Below are 14,718 nucleotides of genomic sequence, written 5' to 3'. Positions count from 1 at the left end.
CCTGCTAAGAGCCATAATGGTCAGCCTTCGCTTGACAGTCTTGGAGTGATATCGGGTTGCGAATCAAAAGGGTTCAGATCCTTTTTATATATAATGCCTTCTGGCCTAAATATGTTAACTTTTATAGAGGCCTAAGAGTGGGCATCCATGCAAATATAGTTAAGGGGGGATGAGGGTCTTGAAAACTTTTTTTTTATTTCTTAACATATCTTCCTGAAAATTGGCATGCAGATATATCTTTGAGTGCTAATCCCAAATATATATTCAGATTTTATATATCTCATCTAGAAATGAAGATATGGCAAAATAATTTATGCCACTTAGGTCTTTTCTTACGGGCCATTATGGTGATTTCTTAATTAAAAAAACTAGTTTTAAAGTAATGCTGTCATTCTTAAGGGCCCATTGCACATCCTAAAGCTAAAGAAATTTTTAAAAAGTCATCACATAGGTCATGAATGAATAACAAAGTAGGAAAAAAAAAACAATGTGGGAGTAATTAGCTTACATCTGACCTAATTGCTAGTCTATTGGGTTTAATGAAAATTGGAAAGCTTTAGGATGTAGCTGAGGTGTTGCTGAAAAAAATGATACCTACTTCAATAAAATCAGTCGATGCAAACATTATGAAAAGTTCCGTAAGGCAAAGGCATTTGATCGAAAAAGCAAAGCTGAGAAAATTGCATTCAAAGTTTTGCTTACTCTGCCATTTTTGTTTACTGATCATATGGAAAAATTTAATGCTTTAGCATGCCGCCCAGTCATTGCTGAACACAATAACACCAAATTTACAGAAATCTGTTCATGTAAAGATTATGAAAACCTCTGTATTGCATTGGCACTTGACAAAAAAAAGCTCAGAAATTCACTTGCTATTTTCTTTGAATCTGCCACACATTCACAAAAGTCCTGGGCAGTAGTCCTGGGTGCTGTCAGGCTTGTGCTTCTTGGCCATCCTCTTCTTCACCTTTTCAGCATTGGTGTGACCCTTATCAGACCTGCACAGCCTCTGTTTATCTTTTTCAAGGCTCCTACCAATGAGGCAGCTCCCAGGCCTGTAACCAAGCTGTGCTGCAACAGCTCTGCTGGTTGTTGCCATTCCTTGGTTGAAGCGAGAAACTGCTTCTTGCGAGGTTAGAAACAGGACAGTGAGGAGTGTCTAATGCGAATGTTCAAGCTTCAGCGCTTAGAGCGCACAACGTCTTGGCGCTCTGCCAAGTTCGCCGAGCCCCGCCCCCCCCCCCCCCCCCCCCCCCCCCCCCAGGAGCTCTCCTCAAAATATATATAAAAAAACAAATGATGTTATCAGCGGCGGCAGCGGCTTGGCGCGCTGCCAAGGTCCGCGCTGCGCGTGCTTGTCGAAGCGTTGAGCACGCGAGCTCGGTTCAGCAGCGTCCGTCTGCCCGAAGCGGCGTGCGCAAACGCCGAAGTCGATGTTAGGCTTAGGTCAGCGGCTCGGCCGCTTCAGACAACACGGAATTCGAAGCGGCTTGCAGCGTATCAAAAGTCGATATTTTCCACGGGCTTAGTCCAGGCACATCCACCGGCACTGCAGAGACTTGCGGTAACACCGAAGTTGACGGCGATCGGCATTGTCCAGCCGCGTCCACCGGCGATGCTGGCGTCAACAGGGTTTGTTCAGCCGCGTCCACCGGCGAAGCTGTTGTTGGCGAGCTCAGTCCAGCCGCATCCACCGAGGGTACAGCAGATTGCGGCATCACCGAAGCTGCAGTTCTCGACGATGCAGCGCTCTACTGATTCCATGCGCGTCTCTTTTTGCCGACTGCTTTTCGCGTGCGCGTCTCGGGCCATCGTGACACACGGAACAAAGACACCAGGCAGGCAAATACACGCAACAGCACGAAATTCGAGGCTAGAAGAAGCGATTCAAGAGCCAAAATATCTACAATAACGATAAGGAAAACGGCAGAACGAAAAATACTAGGAAACAAAGAGGAGCGCGAAAAATGACGGGCGTGCAGGCGAAAGCAGACGACGGGAAGGAGCCGAACAACGCGGCCGCGGGGGGCAAAGCATGCGTCACGGCCAATCAGAGGGCTGCGCCTCGAGGAGCGCCCGTTTTACCCAATCGGCGGCCGTCTCGCGACGCTTTCCCCCCTTGCGAACGGGTGCTGATAGCTCCGCTGTGCGAGGGTCTACAGCTTGCCGTAAGGCGCCAAATTGGAGAGCGGGAAACCAGCTCAAACGAGACCAAGATGGCGCCGATCGGTTCGCGTCGCGCGGAGCTACGGCAGCTTGAAAATGGGGCAAACCTTCGCGCTTGGCGTTCAATTTCGGCTCACCGACGTTTCTAAATTGCCGTTTTTTTCATACTTTGAGTTGGAATTCAGCTAAAATATTTTGTAGAGGCATAGTTGGGACATTAAAGACTTCAAAATCGCAATTTTTGAAAATTGCCATTTTTGACCATTTTTCGCGATTTCAAGACCCGCGTCCCCCCTTAACATCAAGTTGCGAATCGAAAGCCTTCTGTCCTGGCTCATTCTGATTTAAAAGTATGTTTCCCGTCATTTCCATCAGCTTGAGGAAACAAATTCTCCGGTTCTGTGGGAGTTGGGACGTGAAATCAAGGTCAAAGGGCAGGTGAAGAGGTTTTTGAATTCGACGACTTTAAAGGGGTAGAATGTGTGAAACTTGGAGGTAACGCATGCGAAGTATTTTTGTGCCAGGGTTTGAAATGGTGACGTGATCGCAGAATAAATCCACATTGGTTGTCAGGCTTCTCTGCAGTGCGCAGCGATTGGCAGGGGCCGCAACGGTGACGTCACATAGGGCGGCGTTGCGTTTCCAGCTAATAAACGGTTGTTTCAAGGAATTAAAGCAATGCGGCCAACGGTGAAGCCCACGAAGCATTGTTTGGTGGTGTTGGAAGGCTCACTACAGCTCGTGGGCGAAGGTAGCGGACATATGAAATTTCGGCAACAATGAGGTCATAACGTGTTTCTCCACACTTCTCTAATGTAGTGAGGAGAAGCCTGACTATCGCTGTGGTTTTAATCGGTGATTACGTCACTATTTTAAATGCTGGCAAAAAAATACTTGGCATGCTGTACCTTGAATCTTGACAGATTCAATTTCTTGAAGAACCTCAAATTCTCAAAAAACCATTTCACCTTCCCTTTAAAGCAGCTGGTTTGGGAGGCCTCCATTACAGTGTCTTCACAGTCGCACATTTCATGTTTGACATCTTTGTTGCAGAGAATGAGAAAATTATTGGCATACCTAAAGACATCCAGCACCTACCTGTTGCACATGTCCTGAGCCTTTCTCTCGAAGCAGCCAGAGCCATTCACACCGGTGCAGTGCCACCCACAAGCCAGTGCAGGTACCATTTTTTTGGATGCAATTTTTTCCTTGGCAGTTTTTAACTGCTGCACAGAAGTGTTACTGAACAACTCAAGGAAGGCATCCAGTCATTCCAATGGCGTTCTCGAAGGGGATCACACCGTGTTCTTCCATGGCTGCCCGGACATTCAGAGAAAGGCTTGCATGGGGAATGAAGTAAAACACATCCTCACTGTCATTGTATAAGCCTAAGACTTCATATGCACCATGCTCCTAAAGAGGGGTGATGGCAGGGACAGAGTTGCAGATATCAAACTGATTCTGCAACTGCACTCACTATGTAGATTCACTAGGGAGGTGGGCATGTGCTCTTGCATGGTGTTTTTCTCAGAGGCAATAACACAGAACAATACTGGTTCCTTGTGTGTTTTTCAGATCAGCTGTTAGTCAGCCTCATGTCATGTCTCTTGCCTTTGTTGGTCATTTCTTGTTGGCTGTCGCACTCTTTGCTCTCGCCAACTAGCTCAGAAACATCCTTTTGCCAATCCCAATGATTAAAGCTTGTTCATGCTCTCTCTCAACAAAGCCTATCCTTTCCATCCACTCCTTTGTCATCCAAGGTGACGCACAGCTACTGAACATTTCATTGGTCCATCTTTCAAATCCACGGGCGAATCGTGGACGTCACCTGCTCGTTGTGCCCATTCTTTCTAGCCCATTTTTGTTTTTGTTCTGGCAAATTTTATGTCTGCTTAAGGTGCCGTGCTGTTTGCTTATCAGTTACCTCGTTCATTTCTTCTAGTAGTGTTGCTGCCCCACATCTTCACAAAGTAGTAGTAAGTGTTTATTAAAAAATAATTATAAAAATGGAAGTTAAAAGATTTTTGCTAACCCCGGCATCTGCCATCACGGTGGTGGCGGCACCTGAGCTGGGGCAGCGGAAATAAAGGATAGAAGGCAGTTTGAAGAAGTGAAATGAAAGAGGTGAGGGGACAGCAAGAAAGGACACAGGGAGTGGTCATATATACACTATTTACAAAGGGTAACAATAAAATTGTCCAGGATGTGTGCATGTGCAGCTAAGAAAGAAAAATAAAAATAAAAAACGCGCACAACACTGCACACAACAGCTGGGGTGAGACGCCCAGCTGTTATTCGTCCGAGGTAGTTCACGCGGAGCGTTCGATCACTGCGCATCACTACCTGGTGCAAAACAGACAGGACGTCAAGCCCATCTGTTCGAGAAATGCACAGAGGCTCACTATGGTTCGCTCATGGGTGCGCGCACTGCCCTGCGGCCACAGCAGCGTCTTGAGCGAGTCTGGAAGTATGCCCAGTGCCCTGTCGGCCGCGAGCATATCACGACGAGCGTCAGCGAGCGTGGCACAGCGAAGGAGCAGGTGCTTCAGTGTCTCCACTGCACCGCATCCATCACACACATCACTCGTCGCGAGTCCGTGACGCACCCGTCGTTCCCCAGGCCACACGCAGCCCATGCGCGCGCGGAGGATCATAGCGCATTGCGACCGCGAAAGAGCGCAGCAGCCATTGATGCTGGCGATGTGCTCACCTCCAGCGATGCGCAGGTCGGGGTGTTGCCGTCGGAGATGATCGTGGATGACCGCACGCACGTCCTCCAGCGCAAGGGGGATATCACTTGGAGGTAGTTAATGTGTGGCGGTCGCGAGTTCATCGGCCTCGTCGTTGCCAGCGATGCCGCAGTGGCCGGGCACCCACTGTGCACGCACAACGCATCCTTTCTGCGCTAGGCACTCGATGCTTGCGCGAATGCCGCGCGCTAGTGGGGTACCACGGCCGTTGCACTGCAGGCGGGTGAGGGCGGTGCGGGAGTCGCATAGCAGAGCACTCCTGGGTGGTGGAGGGATGATGGAGAGCAGCAGGTCCAATCCCAGCTGGGTCCCCATCAGCTCTGCCGTGGTGGAGGAGCCCAGGAAGGTGGCGTGTGTCTGGCTGGGCAGACGCAGGGCGAGGATGGTAGCCGCCGCTGCGAGGGAGCGGCTGTCGCGGACCACTGAGCCGTCGGTGTACACGAGGAGATGGTCCTCAAGCTCCTCGTGTCTGACGGCCCTGGTCAGCTGCTGCACAGCGCACAGGGGTGTGCTCCGCTTTCCCGCGATGCCGACGATCTCTCGCTGTATCTCCGAGGCAGCAGGCCATGGCGGGCAGGGGCCGTAGGGGGGGGGGGGGGGGGGGGGGGGGGGAGGTGCGGCTTCTGTAAGGCGCTCGTATTCCTGCAGCACCGCACCCATTTGTGAGCGTCGGTGCGTGTGCATCCGCTGCAGTAGCGAGCTGCCGTCCGGCGCGCGATGGAGCCGGTCTATGTGATGCAATGCCCTGCGCGCTGCTTGGAGCTGGAGCAGCCACGCTCCTGCCTCGGCCAGTGTTGCGGCACACTGGGAATTTTTCGGCAGGCCAAGGCACACACGCAGGGACTTGCAGTGCTGGAGCTCCAGTTTTCTCCAGCGCGGTTTGCGCACCGAGACAAGCGGCAACACGTAGAGTGCCGCCCCCAATGCTGCGGCATTGTACAGTCGCAGTGTGGCTTGCTGGGAGATGCCCTGGCCTCGAGCGGTGAGCTTGTGCACGGCGGCGGTGATGCTCTTCATCTGCAAACAGGCCTTGGTCACAGCGGGGCGGAAGGAAAGGCGCCGGTCGATGTCCAGGCCAAGGTACCGCACTGATTTACGCCAAAGAATCGGAGTCCCGTCCAGTGACAGTGGCGCAAGGTGCGCGCGCGAGCGTGAAACGCAAATCATGGCCACCGATTTGTCCGCGTTCAGCGACAGACCTAGGCCGTGCAAGCAGGCGTCAATTGCTGTCAGCGCTCCCTGAAGGCACTCCCGCACACGGAGCGCCTCGCCCGGCAGCCCCCGGCACCACAGAGCAATGTCGTCCGCGTATATGGACATGTACTGGTGTCGGCCGCTCGTGGGGAGGCAGGCAGGCTCGTGGGGAGGACGAGGCTCGGAGGATATGCCCCCTACTCGTACGCACATGGTGCGCCCGCTCAGGAAGCCGCAAACATATTGCAAAAGGTGCCCACTCACACCGGCTCCCTCAAGCACCGCGAGAATTGGTGCGCGATGGACGTTGTCAAAAGCGCTCGAGACGTCCAGTAGCAGCAGCAGCGCGACCTGTCCTGCTGCCCTGGCATGCTCCAGCGCTGTGACAACGTCCGAAATAGAATCAGCCGAGCACCGCATCCCATGGAAACCCGTCTGCCACTCGTCAAACAAATCACCCTCCTCAGCTCGCTCGTTCAAACGCTGCAACACCATGTGCTCCATGAGCTTACCTGCCGCCGATGTTAGTGCCACTGGTCGGTATCCGCTCAGCTCCGTAGGTGGGCGCCTTGGCTTTCGGATAGGACAGATGACCGCGGTGCGCCAGTCCTCCGGTAGCTCCCCGCGTTCCCACACCAGGTTAATCTGCTGCAGGAGTATCTGTCGTTGCTCCGCATCAAGGTTTCGCAGCGTCTGGTAGGTCACCCCGTCCGGTCCGGTCCGGGCGCCAATTGGCGGTGGCAGCGCGTTGTTCAGTTCCGCCGCGGTGAAAGGCGCGTCACAGGGACCTTCCGAGGTGACGGGAGCGGGAGTGGCACCGCTTCTGGGGCTCTCGGGTGCAGCCTTGCTAGCTGCACCTTCGGGGCTGGGCGGCGCGAACCGGTCGGCAAACCGCTCTGCGAGCTCTTCAAAGCTGAGCCCGCCGGATATAGCCAGGGCAGCAATCGGTTGAGGGTTCGCCTGGGGTTCTGTGATGCGCCGCAAGGTGTCAAACAGCCTCCGTGAGCTGGCGTCTTCCTCCATCCTTTGGCATAATGAAGCCCACTGCCGACGCTAAAATTTGTTGGCATGGCGGCGCGCTACCATGTCCAGGCGGTTGTAGACCATCCAGTCGGCGGCTCTGTCGGTCCGTTGCGCCCTTCGCTCTGCGCGATCCCTTTTCTCGCGCAGCTCGAGCAGTTTGTTGTCTGGTGTGGGCTGCCCCGCCCTCAGCTCTGCTCTTCGGGTGGCTGCGAGGGCGCTCCGAACCAAACTTGTGAAAAAGGGGTCGCCTGAGGCGGCCGCCTCGTCTACAGCCTGACTGAACACACTCCAGTTGACGATGGAGTATGAGCGTGTGGCGCACGCCTCCGCCGCAGTCGGTTCAATCAGGCTGGAGTAGTGGTCCGAGCCCCAGTGAGATGGTGATTGGTGCAATGTCGCCTCAATGCTTCTGGATGTGAAGGCAACGTCGATGCAGGAGCTGGGTGTTCCGCATCGTCGAAAGGTGGGCTTGCCGGTGTTCAATGGGGTGAGTTCCAGCTGCGTTGCTGTGTCATGCAGGTCGTCTCCTCGCGCGGAGTGCGGCGCAGTGCCCCACGCACTGTGATGAGCGTTGAAGTCACCGCAGATGATTTGGCGCGAGGCACAGCACAAACTCACTGCACGAAAACACAGCGCATTCCACGCGACAGCTGGATGCACGTAAACACAGGCCACCGACGTGCCAACACCACCGATGCGCACTATCACTATCACACACTCCTGGGCATCGGTTGTCGCCGCCGCCGAGCCGATGAGAGTATGTTGCACATCCGGCCGCACATACACCGCACACCGTGATTTACCGGGCCGATGGGAGCGGTCCACACAGGGCACTGCAGCACAGGACATCTCCTCGCATGTGATTGCCGAATGGTAGCCGACATAGCCGGGTAGCCGCCGTTGGGGCTCCCCATCGTGGACCCGCACATATGTCTCCTGCAGCGCGATAACCTCTGGCGTGCTTTCGGCGATTCGCACGTGGCGCTCCGAGTACCACGCTGCAAGAGAGCGGACGTTCCACTGAAGGATTGTGGGATCCGTGGCGGAGCTCGGCGACTAGCCATGTTTTTCGGCATCCTGTCGAGGAGAGCCTGCAGCTCCTAAACAGGCCCGGCGTCCTTCTGATCCCTCCGGAAGCAGGGAGCTGAGCGCCCGCAGAGCGAGCTTCAGCTTCTCGATCTCACGGTTCCATGCATCTGGAGTCTGGCCTGGGATTTTGGCAGCAGGTGAGGGCGGTGCCTGAAGGGATGTGCGCGGGCCCGGTCTCTGCCGGCCCCGCTGTTGCAGCTGCTGGCTGCGCTGGCTCCGGCCACTGCTTACCACCTGCGCAAAGGAAAGAGCGCCAGGCGGTGTAGTGCGGTGCTGCAGGGTGGCCTGGGGCGCCGTTTCCGCGGTCATCACGGCCCGTACAGCGCGCTGAGACAGTGGCACCTGCGATGTGGCGAGCAGGGTAGCCACATGTCTCTCGCGCTGCCAGTGAGGGCACGCTGGATCCGTGGCCGCATGTTGCCCGCCGCAGTTGATGCAGCGTGGCTTTCGGCTCGGACAGGCGCCCTGGGGTGCTCGTGGGGGCCCCCGCAGCGGATGCAGCGGTGTGGAGCCCGGCAGGCCCTGCTGGTGTGGCCCAGTCCACCGCACTTTCCACACTGCAGTGGACGTGGTCCGCAGGCCCGCACAGCCAGATGCTTCCTCTATATAGAAATGTGTGCCGGAGGCACCGGCGCTGCAAATCTGACAGTCAGTGTGCTGTCAGACAGCGACGCCGACTCTATCGGCACGGCTGAGTCAGTTGCGGCGAGCCGCTCTGCCACCGTCCGTCCGGCGCCCGTCCACTCCGAACACGAGGCCTGAGCTGTGATTGCGGGGGCCGGGCTCCTTTGCGCTCGCTGCCACTCCGCGGATGACTGAGATGGCGAGCAGCTCGCGCAGGTTGGCCGCACTCCCCACGTCCACTGCCACAACACCACGCCGGGTGTTGACGCGGACAGCCATGATGCCAGGCCGCGGTCCAAGCTCCTCCGCCAGCTCCCAGCCTTGTTCTCGTGAGAAGGCCGCGCTCTGCTGGGCTGGGCGGAAGAGGACGGTCCCGTGGACGTTGTCCGGGACCTGCACCACAGTGGCAGCCCTGGCCAGTGCAGCTTTGTGTCGCTGCTGGGCCCGCGACGTGGCTTGCTTCCAAGGGATGAGGCTGCAGGCTGCTTCCCCGCCGCTGGTGCTCCTCGGTGCCTGCGACCTGTCGGTGCCGATCCGGAAGTTCGGACGTTACCCGGCGCCCCGGCAGCCTGCATGGGAGTGGGGGTGCCTTCCGAATCGGTGGGTCCCTCTCCCCTCGTGCCCGGCAGGACGAGGCTGAGCTGGGAGGGGGGGTGACATCACAATGAAGGCCTGGCGGGGGGGAAGCAGTAATGCCAGTGGTTGTTCTGCTGGGGGCCCCCTGGAATGCGGTCCGGCCAGGGGACGAGGCGAGGCCACCTGCATCGCGCTTTGCCGCGCCACGTGGTTGCCTACAGCAGCCATGACCGCCATCGATGTTTTCCTGCTGATGGGGAAGGCGAGCGACGGCGCTTGCAGTGCATGGTTTTGTCCATGGCCTCGCTCCCTAGGTCCCAGACCATGGCTGTACTCCCTGAGTCGGTCTCCCCGGCCCCGTGGATGGTAGTGGGGAGGCCAGGCGTCGCTGCCATGGCCGCAGTGAGTGGTGCAGCAGTGGTACCACGTGGTGGCTGCTGCCAGCTCGTACCAGGGAGGTGCAGAGCCTGCACTGACGCAACAGCCCGGGCTGGGATCAGACTGGCATATTGCACCTCCTGTGTGGCGCGCTCCAGTGCCACCAGCAGCCTGGTCAGGGTGGCGCGATCACAGGGCGGGCTTTGAGGCTGATAGATCGCGGCATCATCCTCAACGCGCTCGGTTCACGGCTAACATACCCGAGGCATGTGGGCTCCATGATGGAGCCCCTCGACGCGTCGAAGGCTTAGGCGTAGCGGAGAGAGAGCCTTGAAAAACTTGTCTGCTCACCTCGAACGCCCAAACCCTTCTCACAAAAAATAGCTTGTGTATTTCTGTGCTCCCGCACCCTCAGTGTGACACAGCGTGATCTGGTGCCTCCAGAAAGATGACAGGTGTGTAGGCAGTGAACTAATGTAGTCATGTGACATACTTCGCTCCTTCCCTTAAAAGTCGGGGAAAATGGAAAATTTCCTTTGCAAATGATAGTTGTCCGGGCAGGGAAGAGAAAAACCTTGGGGGGGACACGGCAGAGAGAAGCATGGCGATAGTTTTGATTGCTATTACAGAGGCTCTTAAAAAATTCTTTGCAGCCACGCGTTTCCCAAATGATGCTGGGCAAATTGTGGTTGGGAGCCCTTTCTGGTACCTTGGCTACCCGCTGTAGCAGTCTTGCTAGAAATGCAGCTTAAGATATGATCCTTGCCCCATAAAAAACTTTATAGAGACGATTAACGAATGGAGATGCAGAACCAATGCGGACTAAAGTTGTCTTCGTATAGGTACACGGTGGCAGTACTGCGGCGAAGAAAAATGACAGGCGTAACATTGAGAGACCTAGCAGTGATCAGCGCAGATTAGAGAAAGAAAGCGAGTTAACTGGAAATCAAAAGATAGAAATGGGCTTGGTCAAGGCATTCATGAAAACTGATGACTGGTGGTCAGTTAGGGTAGCAGAGTGCGTTTCCAAAGTAACATAGCTGGCTGCAGCAAAGAGTCACATGGGGAAGTGAGATTTGGAAAATCTGGCATAGGGTGCCCATGCCTAAGGCAGGACCGGTCAGGTTGGAACTCAAAGGGGAGGTCTTTATCATGCAGTGGAGCCTGGCTATTGATAATGATCCCATCCAGTACATTCAAGTATGTACAGAGGTCGCCAAAAGTACAAGGTCTTGCACGATGTGTCATCATCAGGTATGTAAGCAAAGGCCTATTTTAATAAAACTCTTTTAAAGCTTATCCTAATGCTTTGCAAGTGTCACTGCACTACGTCAACTGCAGCTACCCTATCACAGTAAATTTTCGATCCAAGCAAATAAGCACATACTCACTTTCTCGTATTATGTTGTACTCTCCATCCTCAAATCCATTTCCTTTCCACTTGGAATCTTTTCTACTGTGCTAACAGACTACTGGCTATCTGTTTCCTGCATTATGCGACATTGAAGTCCATTTCCTCCTCCTTGTTTTAGTAGGCTGTAATCAACTCGAGCTAGTTTTTTGTCCCATGTTCCTGTTTTTCACCTATCATCTTTTCCACGGTTCGCTGCGTTGTCCAGTTAATTTCTAGCTTTTTCAGTTGCCTCAAAGTCTCAGCCTCACATGTGAGTGCAGGCAGGATATGAGTGTTGCATACTTTTCTCTAGGGGGGATATTGAGGAATGAAATTTACAACCTGTGAGTACCTTCAACATTCACTTCACTATATTCATTTTCATGGTTATTTCCTTCTCACGGTTCTGATCTGCATTTACTATTTCTGCTGAATGTTTTCTGTGATGCGTTTCAATACCTTACTTCATACCATTTAATTAGTAAAGCAACAAAGATGGCTAGTTGTTTGCACACTTTGAATATATCAGGCTCACTGCACTTTGTCATTAATACGAACAAGGGGACAAACCTGTTTCGTGTCTGCTTCATCCCCCTGTTCGTCCCAGTGCCTAGCATGCCTGATGCACTCAAGATATCATTAAGTGTTGTCTCCTTCACATTAACCTTCGCAGATTAGTTTTCATGCTTACCATTTTACTTTTTTCATCGTCATCATCATCAGCCTGACTACACCCACTGCAGGGCAAAGGCAGGGCCTCTCCCATGTCTCTCCAATCAACTTTTTTACTTGTACATTTTTTGGTTCTCAGTCTTTCACTGCAATTTATTCTAAGTAAATTACTAGGAAAGTGTCGTTGGAACATCTCAGATTTCAGTGGCTTTTCTCCATTAATTCTTATCCATATTTCTTGCCAGTCCCACCTTCTGGGTACCTTTTGTAGGCACACTGTAGGTAGCTGTGAAGAGATTGTATCACATTGATTTACTTCCTTTCCTATTACAATTTTATCACATTTCCTGTGCTGTGTAGGACTATGGTAACTCTACAGTCCCTGTAGGAATCTTCTAGCATGTTTATGTATGCTTCCTCAATGCCGCAAGGTGCACAGCTGGACAAGATGGGACAATTGATATACGTTGATTGCAAAAGATGGGGTCATGAGGCTGAAAAGACAAACAAACAGCAATGCTTTATAACAACTTAAGCTTTTAACGCAATAGTGTAAGGCTTTCGTTCTGCAGAAAATTCGACGGCAGAGTCAGCATTGTGAGCACAAAATCCCCAGAGAAGCAACCTAGGTGGGCCCCCTAGGTCACTCGACCTTGTGGCGTCATCACAACCTGCCCACCGGACTGTGAGCAAAGTGACCACCATGGCAGGTGGCTGTTGAATTAATGATTGGTCGCTGGAGATTGCTCGGGAAGAGCAACCCGAGTCACACAAGCCCCACCGGTGGCAGCACGTGCTATCACAGGGCAGTTGCCTATCGCTTATCCACTACACCGCTGCTTCAGGAGTAATATGAGGACTCCCAAGGATCTATGAATGTAATGTAGAGAATGACCAATTTCGCATATATGGGCATTAATGCCATCGCGTCATACCCATAAAGGGGCCCCGAAACACATTTTCAGTGCATTCTTATGCTCGTTGGTTGCATAGAATGAGCTATAGTGATGCTATTGGCATTGGTCATACCGCGTATACTCCTGTTTTTAATATTTTAATTAGCTCGCAAAAACAAATTCATGGCGCTGACGGTGTCACCATACAGTGGCAGTTTTTGGCATCGGATATGACATCACAGAGGGCGAGCTTTATGATTGGACAAAGGGTAAATATACTGCATATTGTGTTAATAACTAGAGATACGTTTTGCCAAGTTTTTGTGTTCTATATTACATTAACAAAATCCAACTTGTTTGCCCTAGATAAAAGCACTGTAAAGCAAGTAAAACAAAAATACAGCACTAGAGGCTCTGGCTACTTTTTGCATCGACGGACTTTGCGCCTCTCTGTAAACATCGTACGACCTAGCACTAATACTTATGGGTACTCTCTAAGTATCTGAGAGCAGCTTTGCGGAGTTGATCTGATCGAGCCATTGCACTCTATAAGCGTTCGTTTTGGTCCCAAGGAATGATGCGTTCAGTTAACATTTAGCAGACAGTGCACATCGTCAGCTTGTGGAGGATCACCGGGCGATGGCGCCAGATCCCGTCAACAGCGCGCGCTCCTTGCTCGCCGTGACCAACCAGCGCGCTAGGGGCGATGGTTGGCGGTAAGCAGTAGTGGTACGCGCTATGCTAATGTGTCTGATATCTTGCGCAGGCCGTCACACCGTCGCAGTATCTCGCGCTCGAGTTGGGATCCATAAGTCAGGGAACGTCACTGATCAGTGTTCCCTTCTGCGCCGTCGAGGTGACAAAGCATCGCTGGGTCAGCTGAGCGTTCACATGGTTGTTGTAACCATGCAAACAGCGCCTCCAGCCTTGGCATGAACGAGTTACAGAGAACAGGCAACCATGGAGTGTAAACTTCCGCCACGTGCTAAGATAGGCTGTTTTGATTGATGGTCGCACAGTGTGTCGTCATTGGGAGAGTGAAATGGGAAGCTGCGCGAAAATCGAGTTGAGGGCAGCATTTTGTTTGCTTGCATTTTGAAATTTCTTCATTGAATAACTCCCGTTCCTATGCATCGATTCTCTTAATTCTTTTTGAGTCAGCATCTGTGCGACATAAAGAATCCATCTGAAGTGCAAGTGGTGTTTCGCAGCCCCTTTAAGGCAGAGCTTAAGTGTCCCCTCCAATTTTTTTTTAAAAACCTTACCAAAAAAAGTAACTGCCGTGTGTCAGCCTTTTTTTCTTTTCTATTTTTTCTCCTCGCTTTCTTTGAAATGTGTGTAAATGCAAGTTTCTCTAATAAAACTTCAGTTTTAGAAAACCCTGCTGTTATCCTCTCACCCTTAGGTCCTGTCATGCACTTAGCATGCATAGACTTTGTCCTAATGCCTTGTTATGCAGAGTGTGCATGTGTCAACTGAACTGGATGTTACTTTGTATGGGCATGTAGCACTCGTAAAAGAAGCCCATAGCAAACCACCCTTCTTTCCTTACAGGTTTTCCACCCGACGTACACTGTCGTGGGCATACTCTGTGATTTGCTAAATGACCACGTGGCATCCGATCCCTGGCAGCGCCACTCAACATCAGCACCTGTTATCTTCCACGGCGCTGGTTCTTTGGATGGTGGTGACCAAGAAGCATTTGGCCACTCATAGGGTCACGAGTTCTCCGCAGTTTACTGAGAGACCACACAGCACCAGCATTCAAACTCAGTAACTGCTGCAAGTGACGCAGATGCTCGACAGTGCAGTCGCCACAATAAATTTTTTCCTCCTCCTCCTCCACAGTGGTTGTGGTCAGTGCATGTTGATCACGAGTGAAAAAAATGTTCCCGTATTTTTGAGAAATTGATACAGCTGTCTTTGTCACTTTCTTGCACATTTGGTGGCTGTGTAA

At 52.7% G+C, this 14,718-nt stretch overlaps 1 protein-coding gene across 7 annotated transcripts in view; it reads left to right on the top strand.

Annotated features, from left to right (window-relative positions):
* Positions 1-14,673, top strand: part of LOC144128254 (uncharacterized) — a 30,859-nt gene extending 16,186 nt beyond the window's left edge. For 3 of the 7 annotated variants that reach the window (XM_077661519.1, XM_077661518.1, XM_077661514.1), the window contains exons 4-5: positions 3,220-3,346; positions 14,316-14,604. Coding sequence is in view for 1 of the 7 variants with exons in the window: in XM_077661520.1 (XP_077517646.1) it covers positions 3,220-3,346; positions 10,959-11,054; positions 14,316-14,364 (272 nt within the window). In the remaining 6 variants the exon portion in view is untranslated. Of the gene's footprint in view, positions 1-3,219; positions 3,347-10,958; positions 11,055-14,315 lie in introns of all 7 variants that reach the window. The other 4 variants (XM_077661520.1, XM_077661515.1, XM_077661517.1 and 1 more) reach the window with 4 other exon arrangements.
* Positions 14,674-14,718: the final 45 nt, after the last annotated feature.

The sequence above is a fragment of the Amblyomma americanum genome, chromosome 4, assembly GCF_052857255.1.
Source record: "Amblyomma americanum isolate KBUSLIRL-KWMA chromosome 4, ASM5285725v1, whole genome shotgun sequence".
NCBI classification, from domain to species: domain Eukaryota; kingdom Metazoa; phylum Arthropoda; class Arachnida; order Ixodida; family Ixodidae; genus Amblyomma; species Amblyomma americanum.
This window is presented reverse-complemented; position numbering and strand designations above follow the sequence as displayed.